We start from the raw sequence: 26,056 nt of genomic DNA, 5'->3' as shown, positions 1-26,056 counted from the left end.
GTGAGTTTTACTACAGCTTGCAGTGTTTGACCATAATATTATTAAATTCGGTATTCGATTTAGGAGAATGAGGAGTGGGGAAAGATAACAAGATTTCAAATTTAATTAAAGTAGCCTCTGAAAGGGTCAGGATGTAATTGATGGAACAATTCCTAGGCTGAATCGTTAATGGACAAATCAGCAAATGTAAGCATTTAACGTATATGTTGTGGTAGAAAAACAATACATGTTTAATTAATTTATTATCAGTAAAACATTGTAATCATCATAATCATAATTGTAATTTATGAGCCAAGTATGTTTTGCAACATACGAGGAATTTGGTTTGCCATGCAGTCATACCAAAAAAGCAACAAGGCACACAACTACATTAAAATTTGACATAAACATCCACCACAGTGGCTCCTCCACATTCCCCCACTGTGAAGGCAATAAAGTCTTTCCTCTTCTCCTCCTGCGGTTGGGGGAGTCGACAGCCGGCGATCGAACTCCCACATTGGGGCGGTCGAAACTCCTGCAGCTTGGAGTCCCCGAAATCGTCCGCTAGCCAGGGATGTTGAGCTCCACGATGTGAAAGTCCGCAGCTCCCGCAGGGTGGAACACCAAAGGCCGACCCCTGGCAAAGGGATCGCTCGCTCCAAGATGTTAAAGTCTGCAGGCTCTGCGGATTTGGAGCTTTAGAAGTCCCAAACAAGAGGCCGCCAGCTCCACGCTGTTAGGCCGCAGTGCAGACAGAGATACGACACGGAAAAAGTTGCATCTCCGTCGAGGAAAGAGAATAAAAAGAGTTCCCCCCACCAATATATAAACTAAAGATAAGCTAAAACATACATTTTACAACAGACTAAAAACACAAAGAATGAAAAGACGAAGACAGACCATTGGCGAGGCAGCCATCGTGCGGCGCCCCCTGGTGGAAAATTGTTAGATTTAAGATTGACAGATCCTCAAGATTTTATTGTTTTAAGGTTGGAGTGTTAAAGGAATAGGTTAAATAATTGCAGGTGTATTTGTTGTAATAACTGAATATAGGTCCTCCCATGCTCTTTAATATCTATCCCGCAGCTCTCCCAAACACAATCTTACGCAGTCTTACATCCAAATTGGGTGACATCACATTTGTTCATTGAAATTCCTTTGCCACAATTTTGCTAATTTACATCTATTAATCCCATTATAATTTAATATTTCCATCCATGCCACTGCGAGTGCTGCTTATTGTGTCAATAGGCCAGTGGTTGAAACCAAAACAGATACTTTTACGATGACAATCATCACATTTTGCCAGATGCTCGCTGCTTGCTGACTCTTTGCTTATTTTTTAACCAGGTCAATAATTTATCTAAATAAAATAAGTCTCAAACTTAGCTAAGTCTCGTGAGGATGGACTGCATCAAATTTTGGAATTTAAGTTAATTAACAAGTATAGAGACTTCCATATCCATTGCGTATAAGAAAATAACTGCAGATGCTGGTACAAATCGAAGGTATTTATTCACAAAATACTGGAGTAACTCAGCAGGTCAGGCAGCATCTCAGGAGAGAAGGAATGGGTGACGTTTTGGGTCGAGACCCTTCAGTCTGAAGAAGGGTATCGACCCGAAACGTCACCCATTCCTTCTCTCCTGAGATGCTGCCTGACCTGCTGAGTTACTCCAGCATTTTGTGAATGAATCCATATCCATTACTTTCTATTCCACACTTTACACGGGAGGCAGTGGAAGAAGCGGCCAGAGGGAGTAGTTAAGGCACTTAACATTTACAAGACATTTGGATAGGTACACGTATAGGAAAGGTTTAGGAAATGGGCCAAATGCGGGTAAATGAGGAAAAACTTTTTCAGTCAGAGAGTTGTAAATCTGTGGAATTCTCTGCCTCAGAAGGCAGTGGAGGCCAATTCTCTGAATGCATTCAAGAGAGAGCCAGATAGAGCTCTTAAGGATAGTGGAGTCAGGGGGTATGGGGAGAAGGCAGGAACCGGGTACTGATTGAGAATGATCAGCCATGATCACATTGAATGGTGGTGCTGGCTCGAAGGGCCGAATGGCCTACTCCTGCACCTATTGTCTATTGTCTATTGTAATAGCACTAGCTTAGATTGGACATCTTGGTTGGTATAGACCAGGGGTGGCCAAACTTGCTTAATGTAAGAGCCACATACGATAAAGTTCAGATGTTTGAGAGCCGCAAGACATGAACAAAATTTACACATACGTTTTTATTGTTATATACACATTTTGTTACAAAACTGGGCCTAGACTCATTAAGCCACCTGTGACCACTCTCACTCCCCGGCGCACCCAAATCTTTAACCCCCTTACCCATGACCTCAGTCTTCTGACATTCCTCTGTAACCCTTGCTGACCTGAAATTTCTTTAATCCCTCTGCCTCCCACCATTCCTTCCCCAGCACTAAAGAACAATGCCTCACTCAGATTTAGCATTAAAATCAGGATTTAAATTCTTAAATATTTTTACTAACCATGAACATTAAACTTACGTTTTATTCCAATGGGGTCTCAATTCATACCCAGTAAATAATTATAAAGCTTGAAATTTTTTCTTATTTACCTTTCATATTAACTGTGATGAAAAAAGGAGCTCAGCCAACATATTTCCACGAGCCGCATATTAAAGGTAAAAGAGCCGCATGTGGCTCGCGAGCCGCGGTTTGGCCACCCCTGGTATAGACTGTGTCTTTGATTGTACTATTGACTTTGGTTTTTGCACTATTATAGTTATCTAGTATTACAGTTATTAATTTATGGTATTTTTGATTGTTGTACATTATCTGGGTGTTGTTACGTGTATGGTTCTGTTAAACAGCAGCAAGTAAGAATTGTTTGTTGGCTTACATATTAAAGACTCTTGACTTTCATCACTTGTTCAATAATATTCACATTGGCACTTTCTGATCAGCTGGTAATTTTAAAGGTGTTAGGGCATTCTATAGTTAATGTTGACTACATTTCCAACAACAAAAATATTAAGCCAACCTATGTATGATTCCTGGTTTTTGCCCGTGTACCTTTTAGAAAGAGAAGTGATGTGAATACATTTTCAAATATGAGAGATTTTTACTGCATCAAGAAAACTTTGGGGAATTATAATTAGACATGAACATTGTTCTTACACACTTCCTTTTAAATTCTAGGAAATGATGCAGTCTTTAAGATTTGTCATTCATGATTGCCGCAACTTTCATCATTAATGTTTTGTTTATGCTAATTTTGGTGAATCTTGCTTCAGATTTGTATTAATTTCCTGAGGATGGTTGGCATACTTTTTTTTTCAATTTCCTATGCAGGGTAATCTTCCAACGTGTTTGCCAATTTTTAATTTCATTTTATAGTATCAAGTTTTCAAGAGACTTATTTTGATTTTGACTTTTTATAATATAACAGAATAATAGAAATGTAAAAAAAAAAACAATTCTACTTCATAATCTACTTTGTATCTCGCAACGTCTGATCATTTGACCATGGACACTGGAACGATAGTGGTCTTCTTTAAGCAGAATAGAGCAGGGAGAGGTTAAACATGTCCGCATATCTGCTAGCTGGTTTGCACAGGTACTGCCGACGTGGCTGGGATCTCCATATGGGCTGGTAGCTTTCTATGGGTTCACTCTCAGACTCTCATAGAAACATAGAAAATAGGTGCAGGAGTAGGCCATTCAATATGATCATGGCTGATCATCCAAAATCAGTACCCCGTTCCTGCTTTCTCCCCATATCCCTTGATTCCGTTAGACCTAAGAGGGCTAACTCTCTCTTGAAAACAACCAGTGAATCGGCCGCCATTGCCTTCTGTGGCAGAGAGTTCCACAGAGTCACAACTCTCTGGATGAAAATGTTTTTCCTCATCTCAGTCCTGAATGGCCTACCCCTTATTCTTGAACTGACCTCTGGTTCTGGACTCTCCCAACAGCGGGAACATTTTTCCTGCATCTAGCCTGTCCAATCCCTTAAGAATTTTATACGTTTCAAAAAAGATCCCCTCAGTAAAGGCGATCAGACATCCGCAGGTTGACATGGTAAGAGGCTGATAGGGCGGGTAACCTCAGCCTTGTCCATCATGGCTACTGACCTACTCATCTATAGGAGATGCTGTCTCAAAAAGGCAGCCAGTATCATCAAGGGCCCACACCACCCTGGCCCGGCTGTCATTTTACTCCTGCCATTGGGAAGATGATATAAAAGTCTTAAAACTGCAATGTCCGGTTTCAGGAACAGCTTCTTCCCAACAACCATCAGTCTATTGAACACTACAAACATCAACTAAGCTCCAAACTGCCTTGCTTACTTACACTAGGGACTTTGGGCTTATTGTTTTGCACTATATTGGGTGTTTTATTGAACTTTTTAATCGTTATTATATTATCTATTCAGTATTGTGTTTACAAACCTGTTGTGCTGCTGCAAGCAAGAACTTCATTGTTCCGTTTTGGTACATATGACAACAAAATACTCTTGAAGTTCATTTCTGATTATGCCCTGAGGTAGTGGTTGATTATCTTTGTAAATCATGAATATCAAATGTATATATCAAAGTGTAGACATATGTTTTGCCTGCAAGGAAGAAATTTCTCTGAGTCTTAGTTTTACTGATGATTGTGATTTTTGGCGAGTACTCAGAAAGGAATATTCTGGACTCTTGAAGAAAGCACTGGCCAAACGTTGCCCTGTGGGGTGTATGAGCAACACAATTGGACTGCTTTGATCAGTTTTGCAGTTACTTCATATTCATTTATCATAATTTTGTCATATCTCATCACGCTATGAAAGTATTTCCAAGAAAAGATATTGTTGAACAATCAGTGTAAGAAAATAACTGCAGATGCTGGTACAAATCGAAGGTATTTATTCACAAAATGCTGGAGTAACTCTGCAGGTAAGGCAGCATCTGAGGAGAAAAGGAATGGGTGACGTTTCGAGTCTGAAGAAGGGTCTCGACCTGAAACGTCGCCCATTCCTTTTCTCCTGAGATGCTGCCTGACCTGATGCGTTACTCCAGCATTTTGTGAATAAATACCTTGTTGAACAATCAGTTCAAGAGAATCATGGCTGTTTGTTTTACCCAGTGTTCCTCCAGCAACTTATGTTACATGATTTCCATTAAAAAATCAACGTTGATTTGATGAATACGAATAAGCCTTTATTAAAAGGATAGTACTGAAAAACAAATTAAGACCTAATCAAACTTTATGAAATAAGATTTTAGGAATTGTTTTAAAAATAGTTGAATTGTTGCTGTTGTGTATTGCTTCTGAATTCTGATTGTTTTAGTTTTTTTTCCACAGAGGATTTCCCAAGCGGAACGTGGTTAGGTGATGAGAACAACCCTGAGATGCGGGTCAGATGTCCTATTACCCCTGCTGATATGCTACATGTTGCCACAAATTGCAGGACGGCCGAAAAAGTGGCATTGACACTTTTGGATTATCTGTTCCATCGTGAGATACAGGCTGTCTCCAATCTGTCAGGGCAAGGAAAACATGGCAAAAAGCAGCTGGATCCTCTCATGATTTACGGAATTAGATGTATGCATCCATTTTTTTTCTACCTACCTGATAAAATGCTATTTTCTGCTTCTATTATAGTGTTCTTTTTACATTAACCTATTTATTAATTAGTATAAAATAAACTATCATCATAAGTATTAGCAAATATTTTTTTCTGCAGTAATAGGGATGGATTAATTGGTGTCAACATAATTTAAGTGTGTTACAAATACGAAGGATCATTTGCTGTGAAAAATATGCATCGTATCTTTGCCATTTAAATTTATTGTTCAAATTGGTAAAAACTGAGAAAGCAAGAAAGAGAAAAAGAAAGATTTTTGTTCTGGATAATTAAAAAAAATTCAGGCTGGTTTACATCTTAAATATGATCCTACCAATCAGTAATTCCAGATTTTTTGTTTAGTTATCTTCTGATTTTATTTAGTAATTGCATTCAACATATTTCATGTGGATGCTTAAACAAAAGGCATTCTTAAACAAAAAATAATTTCTTACTGTTTACCATTCAAACATCTAAACTAAGGATGACCCTGTTCACTTTTCACATTGCTGTATGCAGATTGGCTGCTATGTTTCCTATTTTGAAACAAATTGTTGCACTTTATTAACATCAAAGTGCTCTGGGATGCCTTGAACTTGTGAAAGGGAATATTCAGATGCAAATCTTTGAGTTTTTATTGCAATTTTATAACAAGGACCAAGTGTAGGCTGGTTATCCTATGTGACAATATGAGACCTTAACAACAACAATGAAAAATGACTGATTTTCTTTAATGAATTAGTATTGAGGAAATGGATTGGATTCAGAATTCTTGAGTCAAAGAGTCACACAGCGTGGCAGCAGGCCCTTTGGCTCAACTTGCCCACACCGCCCAACATGTCCCATCAACACCAATCGCACCTGCCTGCGTTTGGCCCAAAACATATCCAATCCATGTACCTGTCTAAATGTTTCTTAAACTTTGTGATAGTGCCTGCCTCAATTACCTCATGTGGCAGCTCATTCCAAATGCCCACCACCCTTTGTGTAAAAAAAAAAGATGCTCTTCAGGTTCCTGTTAAATCTTCCCCCCCTCTTCACAAACCTCTTGTCCTCTGGTTTTCGAGACCGGTACTTTGGGCAAGAGACTGTGCGTTTACCCGATCCATCCCTCTCATGATTATGTACACCTCTATAACGTCACCCCTCATACGCAGATGACTTGGCCCTACTGCACTCGGAAAAGAGCTGGTCAAATGTTGAGGATGTGCTCTCGGCGGATATGGAACTTGTTGCGGGCTACCTTAAGACCTGGAGACTAAAACTGAGTGTGGCAAAAACCACCACAACGGCCTTTCACCTGAACAACAAGGAAGCTCAACGCCAGCTAACCGTCACCCTCAATGGGTCGCCCCTACCCTACAACCCATTTCCTACATACCTCGGGGTGAAACTAGATCGGCAGCTGACCTACAAGCAACACCTTGAAGCTCTCCGTGCTAAAGTCTCGGCACGGAACAACCTCCTGCATTGCTTGGCCGGATCATCATGGGGCGCCAGGACATCTACTCTTCGAACCAATGCTCTTGCACTCGTGTACAGCGCCGCTGAGTACGCCGCCCCAGCATGGTGCCGCAGCGCTCATACCAGCAAGCTAGACGCCACCCTCAACGAAACCATGCGGATCATCACTGGCTGCCTATGCCCTACTCCCACGGATCTCCTGCTGGTGCTCGCAGATATCGCACCCGCCAAGCTTCGCAGAGAGTTCTTCACTCATAGGCTGGTGTGCAAGGCCCCATCGGACGCCAAACATCCTTTGGACCACCTCGCCCAGGATTCACAGCAACTGGGACCTCAACGCCTGTCAGCTCGTCACCCTTTCTACCGTCATGCAGCGACCCTCTGTGGCTCCGGTTTCAACATACTAGGAACATGGAGAACCAGCTGGGAACAGACATCGCCACCTCCTCAATTCACCATCGCACCGAACACCACAGTCCCACTCGGCTCGGACATGGCCTGCAAAGAGTGGGTCGCCCTGAACCGGCTCCGCACAGGGGTCGGCCGGTTCAACACTAACATGCATCGTTGGGGGTTGCGTCCATCAGCAGCCTGCGTGTGTGGAGCAGACCAGCAAACAGCGCAGCGCGGCATGTCCGACTGCACTGTCCTCCGTCCCCCTGGTGGAGGGGTAGACCTCATGGCCCTCGACAACAGCACATTGCACTGGCTACAGCGCCTGGAGGACGTTACATAATTTCTGCTGCTTCAAACGCAAGAAGAAGAAGACCCCCTCATCCTCCTGCGCTCCAAGGAATAAAGTCCTAGCCTGCTCAACCTCTTCCTATAGCTCAGCCCTCGAGTTCTGGCAACATCCTTCCTATAACATGGTGCCCAAAACTGAATGCAATACTCTAAATGTGACCTCACCAACGTCTTATATACTGCAACATGACCTCCCAACTTCTATACTCAATACTCTGACTGATGAACGCCAATGCGCAGAAAGCCTTTTTGACCACCCTATTTACCTGTTTACCACTTTCAAGGAACTGTGTACCTGCACCCTAGTTCCCCCTGCGCTCCAACACTCCCCAAAGCCCCACCATTTATGGTGTGAGGTATGAATAAATAACATTAAGCTTGCTTGTGCATGATCAAGGAAGTCTCAAACTTAACTGCGCACTAAGTTAGACTCTACACATAGTGGAAGTACGCAAGTGTGGAATCTTCAATGTGATCATTTATGCATCCAAATTTCTCGGGAATTGGATTTTTCTGAGAAATGAATGTACAGCAACAGCCATTCATTAAACTTCCCTTTGTCTTTTGGATTTCCACTAGTTTAAGCATGACAAATCTTTTATAACATTTTATTGACAGCTCAAGGCTGATGCTGTCAATTATCAAATTGAATTATCAGAATAGAATATATGTAATATTGAAGGAAAAGCACAGAATAAAGATACTGGCCCCAGTCACTGCATCTTACTGCTTATGTTCCACAGGTTTATCTTCCCACCCTTCTATCTAATCTTACCACATTTCTTATCTTTGCCTTGAGTGCCTGTGATTTGCTTCATTTCTGGGCTATCATGGGTTGTCATTAACAGAAGTAAAAGGGTTCGTAGATAGGGTGGGAGATGTGATTTGTCTGCTGTGCCTAGCACATTTCATCCTATCTTTTTTCAGAACTGGCTATATGTTTTCAGCATTCACTGTGAATTATACTGCATGACTTTAGGTCTGTGGCATGCGACTACACATGCTGGAATCCATAGCAGTAAAAGAGAGCAGTTGGAGGAACTCGGTGGGTCAGGTAGTATCTCTGTGGGAAATAGGCAGTCAATATTTTGGGTCTATACCTTCACCAGGATGTCCAGCAACTGTTCTCTTTTTGACTTTACATCGACCTTGGAATGGGATCTTTGGTAATAATTGTATTATTGGCAAATACGCAGGGTCTTGTCGGAATACTGGAGATAAACTGTTCCAGTTGGTGGGACGGTCAAAGTCTATAGGGCACAGATTCATGGTGATTAGCAAAAGAATAACCTGTTTACAGAACAAATAGTTAGCGTTTACAGTATATCAGCTGACAGGGTGGTGAAGGTAGATTCAAAAGAGAATTTGATCAATTGGAAAAAAAATTAGAACTCCAGTAAAAATACAGGGAAATGTGATGAGCTGCAATGTTCCTGAGGAGAACTGGCATGGACTAAGAGGATCAAATTGATGTCCCTTGTACTGTTATGGATGAAGTTCTCCAAGGAAGCTGGCTTACAATATTCTTTCACTCATAAGTAAGTCTTATCACTCTGTTACTTGATTGTCAGTCTGACTTCCAGGAGATATGTTGACTCGAGGCTCGCTGAGTTGAATTTCACTTGGCTGCCAATTTTAATGGAACTGGCTCGGAATGCTCCTTTGTATTTGACATTGGGACATCACCACAATATGAACAAATCCAGGACAATTTCAGATTTTGGACCTTTTTCAGGTTTCTCAGTAGAAAGATGCCTGAATTATTAAAAACGATTCCAGGAATCAAATATTTGACTGATGTCAATGTTGTCAGTCTGACAAAACAACACCAGGTCTGAAAGTGTTATTAACTGAAGTTGACTGGTATACATCCCCATATAATTTTGCAGCCAATATGAACTTGTGTTAAATGTATATTAAACTTCAAGTACATAACTATCACACACGATTGTCAGCATTTAAATATTTGTTTTTATTGTTTCTCATGGGGAGTGCTGACAGAGCAGCTAAGTTACTGCACTGTTACCCACAGTTCTGTGATGTTAATCCAAATGCCGAAAATCTAGTTTGCACAATGCTAATTGGAGACTTTAACTACGTTTCCCTTTAAAAGTGATGCTAGACTCAGTAATAGCAACCATGAAATGACTGGGATTGTTGTACAAACAATTTTTAGATTTTTTTCAGATTTTAGAGATACAGCGCAGAAACAGGCACTTCGGCCCACTGGGTCCGCGCCGACCAGCGATCCCCGCACATTAACACTATCCTACACCCACTAGGGCCAATTTTTACATTTGCCCAGCCAATTAACCTACAAACTTGTACGTCTTTGGAGTGTGGGAGGAAACCGAAGATCTCGGAGAAAACCCACGCAGGTCACGGGGAGAACGTACAAACTCCGTACAGTACAGCACCCATAGTCAGGATCGAACCTGAGTCTCCGGCGCTGCATTCGCTGTAAGGCAGCAACTCTATCGCTGCGCCACCGTGCCGAGGGAGATCTGGGAGATCTGCCCTCATTATCACATCTGGCATATTTGTGTTTCCAGATCCACTTAAGTGGTTGGCTGTAAAATGACTTTTCAGGTCAGTATCAATTAGGGATGGACTTTAAAAACCTAGGACTACAGGTGGAAAACAAAAATGAGCGGCAGAGTGATGCAGTGGTAGAGTTGCTGCCGTACAGTACTAGAGACCTGGATTCGATCCTGACGTTGGGTGCTGTCTGAACAGAGTTTGTATGTTCTCTCTGTGACCGCGTGGGTGTTTTCTAGATGTTCCGGTTTTCTCTTACATTCCAAAGACATGTAGGTTTGTGGGTTAATTGGCTTCTGTTAATTGTCCCTAGTGTGTAGGTTAGAACTAGTGTATGGGTGATCGCTACTTGGCCTGGACTCAGTGGGCCGAAGGGCCTGTTTCCATGCTGTATCTCTAAGCTAAACTACATTTTAAATATTTTTAAAAGTCGCACAAAAAATTTATGTCAAGGAAGTAAGTAACAAAAGCATCATGGAGTTGAGGGAATGTCGAGGTGTTGGATTGGGACCCTTCCTCAGACTGATAGTAGTGGGGGAGAGAAAGCAGGTATGGGCAAAGTCTGGCAAGTGATAGTTGGTGGTTGGTAGTGATAGTTGAGGCGGACTGAGCGGAGGTGTTGAAGTGGGGGGAGTCAAAGGAGAAGTTGTTGAGGGCCGCTCAGTCCGTCTCAACCAACCTGACCTCCCGGTGGTTCAGCACTTCAACTCCCCCTCCCATTCCCAATCTGACCTTTAGGTCCTGGGCCTCCTCCATTGTCAGAGTGAGGCCCCGCACAAATTGGAGGAACAGCAACTCATATTTCGCTTGGGTACTTTACACCCCAGCAGTATGAACATTGACTTCTCCCACTTCAGGTAGTCCCTGCTTCCCCTCTCTATCCCCTCCCCCTGTCCAGTTCTCCCACCAGTCTTCCTGTCTCCGACTACATCCTATCTTTGTCCCGCCCCCTCCCCTGACATCAGTCTGAAGAAGGGTCTCGACCCGAAACATCACCCGTTCCTTCTCTCCTGAGATTCTGCCTGACCCGCTGAATTACTCCAGCATTTTGTGTCTACCTTCGATTTAAACCAGCATCTGCAGTTTTTTTTCCTAAACATTTTCTAAGATTGTTTTCATTTAGACAGACTTGCGATCAGAGGTGCCTTGTTTGCTGCACTGATGTTGGATTTTTGGGCCAGGGCATATTGTAATACTTTGGGTATGTAGGATAGCCATAGGTGGATTCAGATTGAACTGCACCTGGGTGACATAGGATGTGCCAAAACTGACCTCCACGTCGCGGGGAACAAAGGGGACATGGGGGGTTGGGGGGCTGCCAAGAACTAGGGACCCAGTGGGGAGGTTGGGGGGGATGAAGAAGGGATGAGTACCTATTGTAGCGTCTCTTTTGTGTACTTTGTATGCGAAAACAAAGAATTTAACTGCACCTAGCTCGGTATAAGTGACAATAAAATATAACCATCGTCATCAAGTAGTGGTGATACTTTTCAACTGACCAGGTTTGCACTAATTTGCCTGTAATGGTGTATCTCGTACAGAGTTAAGTTTGCAACTGTTTGACACTTGTAGGTCATCTTTTTCATAAATTTGGAATCACTGAATCGGACTGGTACCGGATAAAACAGAGCATCGACTCCAAATGTCGAACTGCATGGCGCAGAAAACAGCGTGGACAAAGCTTGGCGGTAAAAGGTTTTGCCCGAAGGACGCCCTCATCTTCGGTGATGAGCGGATCAGGTACCAAAAAAAGATGAGGGAAATTCTCGTTACCTAATGAATTCATTCCATGATATATAACTTTAAGCAGGATTTTTCATGCAGAGGTTAAATACTTTTTCAACTGCTCTTTGGCTTCCATCTACCCGTATCACTGAGGCAGACTCGGTCTGTCATAATTGTTATTCCTCCTGTGCCCTCTCATGACAAAGTTGGGGCTTTACATCATCATGAAAAACCCAAAGTTTTAAGGATAGCGGAGTCTTAAGGATAACGGAGTCAGGGGGTATGGGGAGAAGGCATGAATGGGGTACTGATTGAGAATGATCAGCCATGATCACATTGAATGGCGGTGCTGGCTCGAAGGGCCGAATGGCCTCCTCCTGCACCTATTGTCTATTGTTTATTGTCTATAAAGTTGCTGTCAACTACAAAGGAAAATGTCAGTCCATGAAATATCTAAATCATTTAACTGCATAAGTGAGCAAAAAAAACAAACTGCTGGCATAACTCAACAAAGCAAGCAGGGGGCGAAGTTCAATAGTCAATAGTGTTTTATTTGTCAGATATGTAACTGCTTTTTGCGTATATTACTGATGCGGGCACCACCATTTTTGACGCCATTATTCAAAGTCCGGTCGGCCCGTCTGGCCATCTTTGTGTCCCGGGGGCACCTCCTGCAGCCGATCTTGAAGGCGCTGGTGACATTACCCCAGGTCACCCCCCTACCGGCCCAAGCTCCTCACATCCAATGTCTCCAGCTCCCTCCCGGTTGCGCCCTACAGCTAATGTTTTGAGTCAAGACCCTGCATCGGAACGATAAAAAGTGAACTTGTCCTCAAACCTTATAGATGAACTCCCAATGCAAGTGTATTCACATATCAGAATGCAGGAAGGTAATTAGGGTTGCCAACTGTCCCGTGTTAGATGGGACACTCCGTATTTTGGGCTAAATTGGTTTGACCCGTATGGGACCGCCTTTGTCCCATATTAGGTCCGGGGGGGGGCACTGTAGGCCCGGACAGTGTAGGTCTGGACAGTGTAGGTCTGGACAGTGCAGCTCCGGAAGCCCGGGCGCCGCCTAGCGGAGGTTGCTTAGCAACCTGCCTCCCGGTCCGGGTGGCCGCCATTGGTGGAGCGGGAGCACGTGGCCGCTGGCTGGGTGAGGTCACTTTGTCCCTTATTTGGGCGTGAGATAGTTGGCACCCCTAAAGGTAATGCCGCATCATAAATCCTCCATTGAATCCTGTAGGACTCTACCCCACTCATTGACAGTCCCAGGATTCTGCCAGCTCTGCTGCATCCATTGCTACATCATCAGGGAAGCCACAGGAATGATGTTCTCGTTAAGGCAAATACTGAACATCCATCATGCAGCACTGGCTCAGTGCTGAACTTCATCGGGTTATGACTGGGATCAGCCCCACTCCCAAACTAAAAGTCTGACTCATTGCCAGTCCTTCCTCTGGGATCAAACACCTTGTGTGCAGTTGGCTAAAAACCACGACTGTGTTGTAAAACGTTGGACGGTGATCAGGAGCCAATTAATGGTTCCCTTCTAAAGATTCCCAAGCATATGGAAGTTAATTCATTGGTTTGTAGCAACATTTCTAATGTATAAATCTCACTATATGGGATTCTGTGTACACTACCTAGAAAGGAATTTAGTAGCCTTTGTCACTTAAGGTACATGTATTAACGTTATTTCACTGAGTCTTTCATTTTAACATTAAATAAAAATTCTAAAATCAGGCACCATCTACTAAAAATAAGGTATGCAAACAGACTTTGTTAAAATATAGTGATGTCAATGTAAGTAATTATGAACAGTAAAACGTTTGGCTGTATGACCACCAGGTTTTTATTTTCATTTAACCACAAAATGGTTCTAGTATGGAAGGAGAATGTCCAGCCCATCATGGAATAGATAGGATGAATGCACAGGAATGGGGCCCTTTGGCCCACAATCTGTGAGCCGAACATGATGCTAAGTTAAACATTTAATTTCCTTGCACATGATCCATATCCCTCTATTCCTTGCTCTTCCATGTGCCTATTTAAAACCCTATTAAACTCCACTATCGTATCTGCCTCCACCACCACCCCTGGCATGTGTTCCAGGCCTCCACTACCTTGTGTATAAAACAAACTTGCCACACACATCTCCATTAAACGTTTCCCTTCTCACCTTATAGCTATGCCCTCTAGTGTTGGACATGCCCACCCTGGGAGAAAGGTTCTGACTGTCAACCATATCTATGCCTCTAATAGCCTGTATGCCCTATCTTTGTAGATATCAAGCTATCCCTGTCCATGTTGCTAGTTCTAGCCCTAATTATTATTTCTCGGACTTTCCCACCAGTGAAGCTAAAATGACTGGTTTGTAGATACTATACTCCTCCTATTCAATTCTCTACTCCTTAAAAATATGGCCAGGACCTCTGTGATTTCCTCCTTCAGTGTTTTCTCCACCAGATTTAAGTAGTTAGCCATCTTGTAGTTGCTTTTTTAAAAACAGTTTTCTGCCGAGACTTCACATATTCCTTTATATTGAGTCTCCAGCAACATCTTCTGGGGTAAAGAACTGATGTAGAATACTTAATTCCTACCTAATGAATTAGTTCTAAGCTAAATATAGTTGAAACAAGTATAAAATTCACAACGTTGATAATACTCAACATTATTTGGCTGGTCAAAGATTTTCTTTTATAATTAGTATAAGAAAATAACTGCAGATGCTAGTACAAATTGAAGGTATTTATTCACAAAATGCTGAGACCCAAAACGTCGCCCATTCCTTCTCCCCTGAGATGCTGCCTGACCTGCTGAATTACTCCAGCATTTTGTGAATAAATACCTTCTTTTATAATTAGATCACAGTGTCTAGCTTTCCAAATGCTGTGGAAGTGAACAGGATTTCACATGTCATGTGTTTAACAATGGGTGGCAGGTTATGAAAAGCCTTATTCCTATCAATATTAGAAGGATATAGGCCAAATGCAGGCAGGTGGGACTAGTGTAGATAGGGCATCTTGGATGGCGTGAGATGGGCCTGTTTCCATACAGTTTGACTCTTGAGTAGTTCTAATTTTATCCAACGTGAATTTGAAATTTGCTTTCCTTTGTTGAAGGGGGAGTACAAGGATCAGTGCCAGCATCAGGAGATTCACAGCAAAACCAGGCCCAAACACTGCACTATGCATTGGCAAATGCTCAGCAAGTTCACATCCATCGCATAGGAGAGGATGGACAAGTTCAACAAGTAGTAAGTATTGTCAAGATACACCACAGTAAAATGAATATAGTTTACCACTCCTTGTCAGGGCTTGGTCAGTCAGTGCTGTAGCGTTAGATTTGTTCCATGATCCCTAGACCTGTGCAGTCCACTGAGAAAGTGTCAAAGAAAATTAACAAATCCCCAGGATAAATTAGTTTCCATTTCTCAGTTTTAAAAAAATTGTTAAGAACATAACATTACGGGCACAGCGGTCGAGTTGCTGCCATACAGTGCTTACAGCAGACCCAGGTTTAATCCTGACTACGGGTGCTGTCTGTACAGAGCTTGCACGTTCTCCCCGTGACCGCGTGGGTTTTCTCCAAGAACTCCGGTTTCCTCCAAAGTCGTACAGGTTTGTAGGTTAATTGGCTTAGTACAAATGTAAAATGGTCCCTAGTGTGTGTAGGATAGTGTTAATGTGCGGGGATCGCTGGTTGATGTGGACTCGGTGTGCCAAAGGGCCTGTTTCTGCGCTGTATCTCTAAACTAAACTAAACTAAACATCACAGATGTCTTTGTTACAATCTTAAAAATTCTGTTCATTTTGGAATACTTCCTTTATATTGGGAAATTCATAACAGTTCGCTGTTCACTTTTTGTAAATGACATGATGAATGGGATTAAGAGTCAGGATAACACACGGACTGCTGGCATTGTAGGTAGAGTAGATGGGAGCATTTAAATTATAAAAATGTTAATAGATTGAGCAAAATTACCAAAACTGGCAGATGGATATTGATGTGGGGTCATCCAATACTATGGACCTTTTAAGGTTGGAACTAAATTCTTTCAAAATAAAAGTTCACAGCTGCATTTCAAACTTGCAACCTGTCTGGGTTCTGATCATTTCTCAGAAATGGAATCCTGCCCTGATATGGGGCAGATCATTCGAATGATAAGGGTGGGAAAGTCATCTGAATATTTAGAAAACTTGCAGACAAATAGATGGAAACTATGCTACAGGTATCCAAAGCCCTTCTTAGATCGCAAATGGAATAGATGAAGAGTTCTGGAGACTATACGCCCGTGGCAGAATACATTGGCTTTGGAGAGGAATGTAGATTTATCAGTGATACCTTGTCTGCAAAGGTTAGGTTACGAGGAGTTACACAAACCTGGGATATACTTTCTGAAATTTAAAAGATATCGGGATAATTGTGTTGATTATTTTTTTGTTAAGGGGAATTGATGGGATGAATACTTGTGGTACACTGCTTAGCATTATTCCACAGAGTGCTTATTTGTTCTAGCGCTTTTGATCTTTAGATCAATCACTTAGAGGTACATGACCTTGTTCTTTGTGCCAGATACCTGCTGTGTCCATACTGCTGCTGCTTGATGCTGGTCTGGTGTGCAGCTGTGAACCTAGTATTCTGCTAGTGCTCTTGTGGCACCTCTTTCACAAGTGATGGTCTAGATCCAAGGATCTAGGCAGTCTTTCAACACTTGGCGCTGCTGCTCCCCTTCCCCAATAATGGTCCACACACAACATGCTAGCTGAGATATAACCTTGAGCCCAACATTACAGCAATGTTGCCCCATGCGCCAAACTGTCTAACATCTCCACAGTGAGCCATGGGTGATTTATTGCTGGAGGAGAGCCATGTTCCTGGCACAGGAACCGACAACAAGGATGATGGCGGTTTGCTCCGTGATCTACCTTCTCGTTACCACACCACACAGTAAACGGAAGAGCAGGTCTGCCAGGTTCCCAGCAACACTGTGTGCATTGATGTAATGACTCCTTTTAACACTCAGTCCTCCAGTGCTATCATTCTTGGGAACACAGCCTGAGTGATGAGTGAGGTACAGTGTAGAAATTAAGTGCGGGGATCGCTGGGCGGCGCGGACTCGGTGGGCCGAAGGGCCTGTTTCCGCGCTGTATCTCTAAATCTAAATCTAAAAAATCTAAAGGAGATAATTCTTCAGTTTGGGTAGAGTAGAGGTAGGCACAGAATCTGAAAATTATTGTCAGGTCTTTCAAAGGTTAAAGTTATCTGTAGAAACTCTCATCAGGATTCCTAGTTCAACTATTACTTTTAATTCCAAGGTTGCTCCATTTTGTCTACATTAAGGATTATGTCTACATTAAGGATTGTCTACATTAAGGATCTGTTACAGGTTATACGTGGGAAGAAATCTTGGGTAGACACAAAATGCTGGAGTAACTCAGCAAGTCAGGCAGCATCTCGGGAGAGAAGGAATGGGCGACGTTTCGGGTCGAGACCCTTCTTCAGTCTGAAATGTTACCCATTCCTGTTACTCCAGCATTTTGTGTCTACCTTCGATTTTAACCAGCTTCTGCAGTTTTTTTCCTACCCAGGGATGAAATCTTCTTGCGTTCCTATGTTCCACATGGCCAAGGCAGCAGCAATGGACTGACTATTACTTACACTGACAATTATTGCTCTTTAAAATAAAGTTTTCTATTTTTGCATGTTTTCCTGTGTTTATTGCTTGCCTAGTGAGTGGCTTTTGATCAAATGGGCAGTATGTAAAGAGATGCTATGGGTTTTCAAAAAATGTGTTTTCTATAAAATGAGGCTTCCAATATGGGAAGTAATTTTGTGCAGGTGTAACATGTGCACTTAATTTTACATCATCCATGTCACGTGAAATATTTTAGTTTTTGTGTGAAAATTAATGGAATATTTGCAATATCTCATTGTTTTAAAGTGGTCTTGTTTTCTGATCGCCATTTATGATATTTTCCATCTGTATTGTTAAATCATCATTAAATACCATTTTTGTTGAATTTGTTCTTTTCGCCTTTCTCCTCTGGTGAAGTTTGTGATCCTTGTGATCTATTTTCAGTCAGTAATACTTTTTCCTCTTCCTTCTCCATGCCTTTTCCGTCTACTGGCTGTACAGGGGCACCTGCACATCGCCCAGGTACCACAGGGAGAACAAGTACAAATCACTCAAGACAGTGAGGTAAGCTTTCAAAGATTCTCTGTTTTGCTTTCTTAGATCACTTTAGGTTCAGGTTCAATATTGTCACATGTACTGAGGTACAGTGAAAAGCTTTGTTTTGCATGTTCCAATCAGATCAGATAATACTACACATAAATACAATCAAATCAAGCTTTTTATCGCTAACTTTATACCATTGCGAAACCACAAAATTTGCATAATGAATATTGTTTATAATAACGTCCATCAGGATTACCTGCAGATGTTTTTGTCAGATTGTTACATATTGTATTCTTAGTATTGATGTTAGAGTGGTGTTGGCTTACATGAGAATGTAACCTTAATACCAGCTTTATTAACTTGTGTCGGTGTAGATATTGTCACTATGATTCACAATGAAGTGATTTTTGCACACTTTCTCCAAAGTTATCCTGTTCAGTTTTAAATTGCTGTAATTCTTTAATTCGTCAATGGGTGGGGTGGGCATGATTACGCTATATAATATTATTGTGTTGTTTGAGGCATAGGTTTCATAGGCTTTGTACAGAATCTATACAGTGCCCTCCATAATGTTTGGGACAAAGACTAATCATTTATTTATTTGCCTCTGTACTCCACAATTTGAAGATTTGTGATTGAAAAATATCACATGTGGTTAAAATGCACATTGTCAGATTTTAATAAAGGCCATTTTTATACATTTTGGTTTCACCATGTAGAAATTACAGCTGTGTTTATACATAGTCCCCCCCCATTTCAGGGCACCATAATGTTTGGGACACATGGCTTCACAGGTGTTGGTAATTGCTCAGGTATGTTTAAATGCTTCCTTAATGCAGGTATAAGAGAGCTCTCAGCACCTAATCTTTCCTCCAGTCTTTTCATTACCTTTTGAAACTTTTATTGCTGTTTACCAACATGAGGACCAAAGTTGTGCCAATGAAAGTCAAAGAAGCCATTATGAGACTGAGAAACAAGAATAAAACTGTTAGAGACATCAGCCAAACCTTAGGCTTACCCAAATCAACTGTTTGGAACGTTATTAAGAAGAAAGAGAACACTGGTGAGCTTACTAATCGCAAAGGGACTGGCAGGCCAAGGAAGACTTCCACAGCTGATGACAGAAGAATTCTCTCTATAATAAAGAAAAATCCCCAAACACCTGTCCGACAGATCAGAAACACTCTTCAGGAGTCAGGTGTGGATTTGTCAATGACCACTGTCCGCAGAAGACTTAATTAACAGAAATACAGAGGCTACACTGCAAGATGCAAACCACTGGTTAGCCGCAAAAATAGGATGGCCAGGTTACAGTTTGCCAAGAAGTACTTAAAAGAGCAACCTCAGTTCTGGAAAAAAGATCTTGTGGACAGATGAGACGAAGATTAACTTATATCAGAGTGATGGCAAGAGCAAAGTATGGAGGAGAGAAGGAACTGCCCAAGATCCAAAGTATACCACCTCATCTGTGAAACTCGGTGGTGGGGGTGTTATGGCCTGGGCATGTATGGCTGCTGAAGGTACTGCTCACTTATCTTCATTGATGATACAACTGCTAATGGTAGTAGCATAATGAATTCTGTAGTGTATAGACACATCCTATCTGCTCAAGTTCAAACAAATGCCTCAAAACTCATTGGCCGGCAGTTCATTCTACAGCAAGATAATGATCCCAAACATACTGCTAAAGCAACAAAGGAGATTTTCAAAGCTAAAAAATGGTCAATTCTTGAGTGGCCAAGTCAATCACCCGATCGGAACCTATTTGAGCATGCCTTTTATATGCTGAAGAGAAAACTGAAGGGGACTAACCCCCAAAACAAGCATAAGCTAAAGATGGCTGCATTACAGGCCTGGCAGAGCATCACCAGAGAAGACACCCAGCAACTGGTGATGTCCATGAATCGCAGACTTCAAGCAGTCATTGCATGCAAAGGATATGCAACAAAATACTAAACATGACTACTTTCATTTACATGACATTGCTGTGTCCCAAACATTATGGGGGGGGGGGGGGGACTATGTATAAACACAGCTGTAATTTCTACATGGTGAAACCAAAATGTATAAAAATGGCCTTTATTAAAATCTGACAATGTGCACTTTAACCACATGTGATTTCTTTCTATGACAAATCACAACTTGTGTAGTACAGAGACAAATAAATAAATAAATAAATTATGGGTCTTTGTCCCAAGCATTATGGAGGGCACTGGATGTGCAGGTCGATAAGCGATGGTATTGGTTTCATGTTCGGCATGGACTTTGTGGGTTGGAGGGTGTATTTTTGTGCTGCGTTTTTCTATGTTCATACCTACCCCATGACCATTGACAAATACCAGGCCACCATCACCCAGACGGTTACTGATCTCATCACCTCTGGCAATCTTCCAACCTTGACGTTCCCCAACCCCATGGTGCCCTGTTTCTATCTCCTTCCCACAATCCACAAACTGGACTGCACTGGTAGACCCATTGATTCTGCCTGCTTATGCCCCATAGAACTCATATCCAAGTACTTCGATTCCATCTTGCCCCCCCTACTGACCTAAAATCTGGGACACTTTGCACGCTCCTCACCACCTCAATAACTTTCAATTCCAGGGTCCTCATTGCCTCATCTTTACAATTGACGTCTTTTCCCTTTACACCTCTATTTCCCACCAGGAAGGTCTCAAGGCTCTCCAGTTCTTCCTATAACAGAGACCCAACCAGTTCCCCTCTGCTGATACTCTCCTCTGCCAGACCTTTTGTTGGGTATGTCAAACAGTCCTTGTTGTAAATGTACACTAGCACCATCCCCCAACTCTTCCTTTGCCACATCAGCAAATGCTTCAGGGCTGCCTCCTGCACCCATGCAGAACTCATTGACTTCATTGACTTACCTGTTCCGCCTGCAACTGGTCCAAAACGCCGCAGCGAGACTCCTTTCTTTCTTTCTTTCTTTCTTTCTTTCTTTCTTTCTTTCTTTCTTTCTTTCTTTCTTTCTTTCTTTCTTTCTTTCTTTCTTTCTTTCTTTCTTTCTTTCTTTCTTCCTTTCTTCCTTTCTTCCTTTCTTCCTTTCTTCCTTTCTTCCTTTCTTCCTTTCTTCCTTTCCTCCTTTCCTCCTTTCCTCCTTTCCTCCTTTCCTCCTTTCCTCCTTTCCTCCTTTCCTCCTTTCCTCCTTTCCTCCTTTCCTCCTTTCCTCCTTTCCTCCTTTCCTCCTTCCCTCCTTCCCTCCTTCCCTCCTTCCCTCCTTTCTTTAAATTTTCATAATCATCATAATCCTAATCATACTTTATTAGCCAAGTATGTTTTGCTACATACGAGTAATTTGTTTTGCCATACAGTCACATCAATTAAAAGCAACAGAACACACAAAATACATTTTAACATGAACATCCACCACAGTGACTCCTCCACATTCCTCACTTTAATGGAAGGCGGAAAAAAAGTTAAATCTCTTCCCTTCTTTGTTCTCCCGCAGTCGGGGGCCTCGGGACGATTTTGATTCCCATAGCTGGCGGTGTTTGGGCCCTCCTCATCGGGGCGATCAACCTCCAGCATCTGGGGGGGGGGGTTCAGGGCTGATCGAAACCCTCTGCGGATGGAACTTCCCGACATCAGTCTCAACTTGAGACTGTGAGTTCCTCAAAGGTAAAATCTGCAGGCCGCAGTTGGAGCGTCGATCCCAGGCAAGGGATCGCATGCTCTGATGGTAAGTCCGCGGCCCCGCGGTGGGGCTCAAAGTCAGTCCCGAGCAAGGCCGCCAGCTCCATGAGGTTAGGCCGCAGAGCGACCGGAGATATGATCCGGAAAACAATCGCATCTCCGGCAAGGTAAGAGATTGAAAAAAGTTTCCCCCGACCCCCCACCCCCCACATAAAACAAATCAGAGAACATTAACACAAACTTTTAAAACACACTAAAAATACCAAAAAGGACGAAAAAACAGACAGACCGTTGGCGAGGCTGCCATCTCGGCGCCACCTGGTGGTAACAATTTTGAACCAATTTATGAACTTAGTCAATAAATTAAAATATCTCGGCATATTGAAGTTCTCTGTTAGTCAGTAAATGAGTTCATGGAATATTTAAACTTATTTCATGTGGTTCTGGCAAGCTTAATGCTTTGTTGCAGAAAGACGGCTGATATTTTAATCTATTTTTGAGATTGAATAGCAGGTATGTCGCTCTGCAATATTTTTAATTACCAATGCAATGTGAATTTGTGGAATTCTCTGCCTCAGAAGGCAGTGGAGGCCGATTCACTGGATGCATTCAAAAGAGAGTTAGATAGATCTCTTAGGGCTAGCGGAATCAGGGGGTATGGGGAGAAGGCAGGAACGGGGTACTGATTGTGAATGATCAGCCATGATTACATTGAATGGCGGTATTGGCTCGAAGGGCCGAATGGCCTACTCCTGCACCTATTAGCTATCTATGCAATTTTATTTAATTCTTTTCTTTATTATCATTTTGCAGTTCAGTGTCATATTTCAGCCTTGCATATTCTCCTTTTCAAGTCTGCACGCCATTTGAAATGTGCAGCAAGTTACCTCTTCAATAATTTTGGTGAAGCTCATAATCTTTTGAATGTTCAAATTATTTTATTCTTGTATCTTGTCACTGTTGGCAAATTCATTTAGAAAACATCATAATTTGTACATTTGTCAAATAGTTTCTATGTTATTCACTACGATTCTTTCCCCTTCATACAGGACTTCTGTTCCACAGCTGGAGGTTGCTCTCTCCAGTATGATACCTGAGTAACATAGTACCTTTTATGGTTTAGCTAACAAATAATGGCTGCTGTTTTGTTTGGGCTTGTTATGGAATTCAAAATACAACTTCAATGAAGGAAGCACATTTGATCCAGGCTTGGATTTTCTCCTCAGATATCCTGATTGACCTGCTGTGTTTTTCAATGTTTTCTAGTTTTTATTTAATTCCAGAAGTTGTGAGCCACAGCTAAGTTGTCAGGACTACATCATAATTGATTCACCATTGTAGAGTGCTGTTGTATTTTTGGTGAAGCTCCCTGAAACATGGAAAAATTGGTCAAAATTTCAGACTTGGCCTCTTGAATCCTTTGATAGGGGGTGAGGTTGGGGATAGAGCATTGTCCCCTGTCAAAATCTGGAGGGCTTATTTAAAATATTTAAATTATTGACAAAGATCTCTGATATATCAGGTCACGGCGACATGCCGCACAGAAACAGGCTCTTTGCCTGCCAAAAGAATATAAAAGACATGAAAATTGCTGTAAATTATTAAAAGCATTTTAATTCCTGAAAAATAAGTTAAACAGCTAGTTAAAATGCTATTAAAGCATTTGTAAATCAATAAAATCATTACTGTAAAGAAGCATTAACCTCTTTCATTTTCCAAGCTCAGAGATGCAGATGCTGAGAATCCCTGCTGAACCACTGCTCTCTAAGTGGAAACCGGTAACAGGGCAGAGAGAGATGCTCTAACATGCGTGATTAGGGTTGCCAACTTCCTCACTCCCAAAGAAGGGACAAAGGGTGACGTCACCGCCCAGCGCCCCACGTGACCTCACCCAGCCACGTGCTCCCGCTCCACCAATGGCGGCCGCTGGCTGGGTGATGTCACGTGGGGCGCGGGGCGGTGACGTCACCCTTTGTCCCTTCTTTGGGCGTGAGGAAGTTGGCAACCCTACTAATATGGGACAAGGGTGGTCCCGTACAGGACAAACCAATTTAGCCCAAAACACGGGATGTCCTGGCTAATACAGGATAGTTGGCAACTCAATGCATGATTCATGTATTTTAGGCCTACAGAATGAGAGTAGAAGAACGCCAGCTTTTATCTTCAGAACCACCAAGCCCCACCAAGCCCCACCAGCATGATTCAGCCCATTGATTCGGCAGTGAACATAGGCCACATGCTTTCCCTCATTCTGAAATAAATCCCTTAGTTTCTTAAATTTACCAAATGTTTTAATGGATTATCAAATAGATCACATAGAAGGTGATTAAAGGGGTAATTAATATCAATGTTAAAATAAGTTGTTTTTTTTCATTTCTTTGCATCTAGGGCAATCTTCAAATACATCAAGTCCATGTTAGTCAAGATGGCCAGGTAAGATCTTTTACATATTTGAACAAATATTCCACAGTAAACAGTTCCCATTTTCAAAACATATTTTACCAATTGATGTAAATTTTCTAGTAGAATTTGTAGGAAAAAAACTTCATATTTATGGAATAAAGTCAAAGTGTTGTTTCTTTAAAATGGCTTCTTTAAAAGGCTGTAGTCAAATAAAGGAAAAATAATAGCAAACTGTTTATTGTGTTGATTAATACCCTATTGTTAATCTTGTTGATCTCTTATAACATTGTGCTGTCTTACAATGTCTCAGTAAATAACCTAACAAAACATAAGTGAATAAAAACTAAGGAGGCAGTAGTTTTATTGGGTTGACTAAGTAGAATTTTCAGTGCATGTAAACAGGAGCTCCCTAGGTATTAGATGTCCTGACTTAAGAAAATCTGACTTTACGCAGTTTCTCTGATATATTTTTTAAAGCATCTTTCAAGCTATTAATCATAATAATATTAAAATGTTTCATGGTAATCATTAATAGCAGGGTATGGAGTTCATTCCATTTTTAATTATGGGTAGCATTCGGGTGTTTATTCAATGAAATGAAAGCATTATGGAAAGTATATGTCTAGTGATATGATATGGGTAACTATAGAAAATGGACATTTCTAATTTATGGAAAAATTGCTTATGGACATTTTTCAGGAAAAGAACCCTTAGGAAACCTAGGGACTGCCTGTATACCTAAATATCTTTTGTACTTGAATTATTTGGTCTCTCAAATTCAAGCCTCGTTTTAATCGGCAAAGTAATGTAAATTGTTGATATCAAATGGCTCCTTCTAATAACTTGCTCGTCAATTGTGTGAGAAATCCTTGGATTACAATCCATCAAAAGTGCTCAGTTCAAACTTCATTTCTGCCTTGATCGAAACAAGGACAAAAGAGCAGAATTGTCCTTCCAATATTGGGCCAGAAGTAGGTATTGGTGTTGGTTTATTAGCGTCAAGTGTACTAAGATATAGTAAACAGGTTTTGTTTGATTACGATAAAATTAAATCAGAAAATACTGTTTAAATACAATCGTCATATATAAGTACAGCAGGTAAAATAAAGAGGAAAATATAAGAATGCAAAATATGTTTTTTCAAAATTGTAGCAGAACGGTTCCAAACCAAGCTGTGATGCAACTGACAGGATGCTTTCTCTGGTGCATCTGTAGAAGTTGGTAAGAGTCATTGGAGACATGCTGAATTTTGCTAGTGTTCTGAGGAAGTTGAGGCTATGGTGTGTGTTTTTGGCTGTGGTTTCAACGTGGTTGCTCCAGGACAGATTGTTGCCTTCGAACTAAAAGCTGTCAACATTTTCCACTTTGGCACCATTGATGCTGATTGGGATATGTACTCCACCTCGTTTCCAGGAGTCAATATTTGCCTCCTTCGTCTTGCAAACAATGTGGGTGATGTTGTTGTCCTGACACCATGATGCTATGCTCTCCATCACCTTCCCAAACTCCTACTCTTCACAGTTTGAGATCCATCCCACTACAGTGGTGTCATCTGTAGTTGGAGTCAGAGCAGGATTTGGCTGCACAGTTGTGGCAGTGTAGGGAGGAGCTGAGAATTCATCCTTGTGGGATACTGGTGTTGAAAATTATTGTGGAGGATGTATTGTTACCCTATCCACATGATTGTCGAGGTTCCAGTGGCAAAGTGGGTTGCTGACAGCTCGGACCAGGTATATTGTATTCGTTTTAGTTTATTATGTGCACGAAGATACAGTGAAAAGCT

At 41.8% G+C, this 26,056-nt stretch overlaps 1 protein-coding gene across 6 annotated transcripts in view; it reads left to right on the top strand.

The window, feature by feature from the left end:
* banp (BTG3 associated nuclear protein) overlaps window positions 1-26,056 on the top strand; it is a 127,147-nt gene that overhangs the window by 74,851 nt on the left and 26,240 nt on the right. For all 6 annotated transcript variants that reach the window (XM_078400879.1, XM_078400873.1, XM_078400874.1 and 3 more), the window contains 5 exons: window positions 5,303-5,542; window positions 11,883-12,050; window positions 15,161-15,295; window positions 18,170-18,240; window positions 24,259-24,303. In XM_078400879.1, coding sequence (XP_078257005.1) covers window positions 5,303-5,542; window positions 11,883-12,050; window positions 15,161-15,295; window positions 18,170-18,240; window positions 24,259-24,303 — 659 coding nt within the window. The remainder of the gene's footprint in view (window positions 1-5,302; window positions 5,543-11,882; window positions 12,051-15,160; window positions 15,296-18,169; window positions 18,241-24,258; window positions 24,304-26,056) is intronic.

This window comes from Rhinoraja longicauda, chromosome 6 (genome assembly GCF_053455715.1).
Source record: "Rhinoraja longicauda isolate Sanriku21f chromosome 6, sRhiLon1.1, whole genome shotgun sequence".
Lineage (NCBI taxonomy): Eukaryota > Metazoa > Chordata > Chondrichthyes > Rajiformes > Arhynchobatidae > Rhinoraja > Rhinoraja longicauda.
This window is presented reverse-complemented; position numbering and strand designations above follow the sequence as displayed.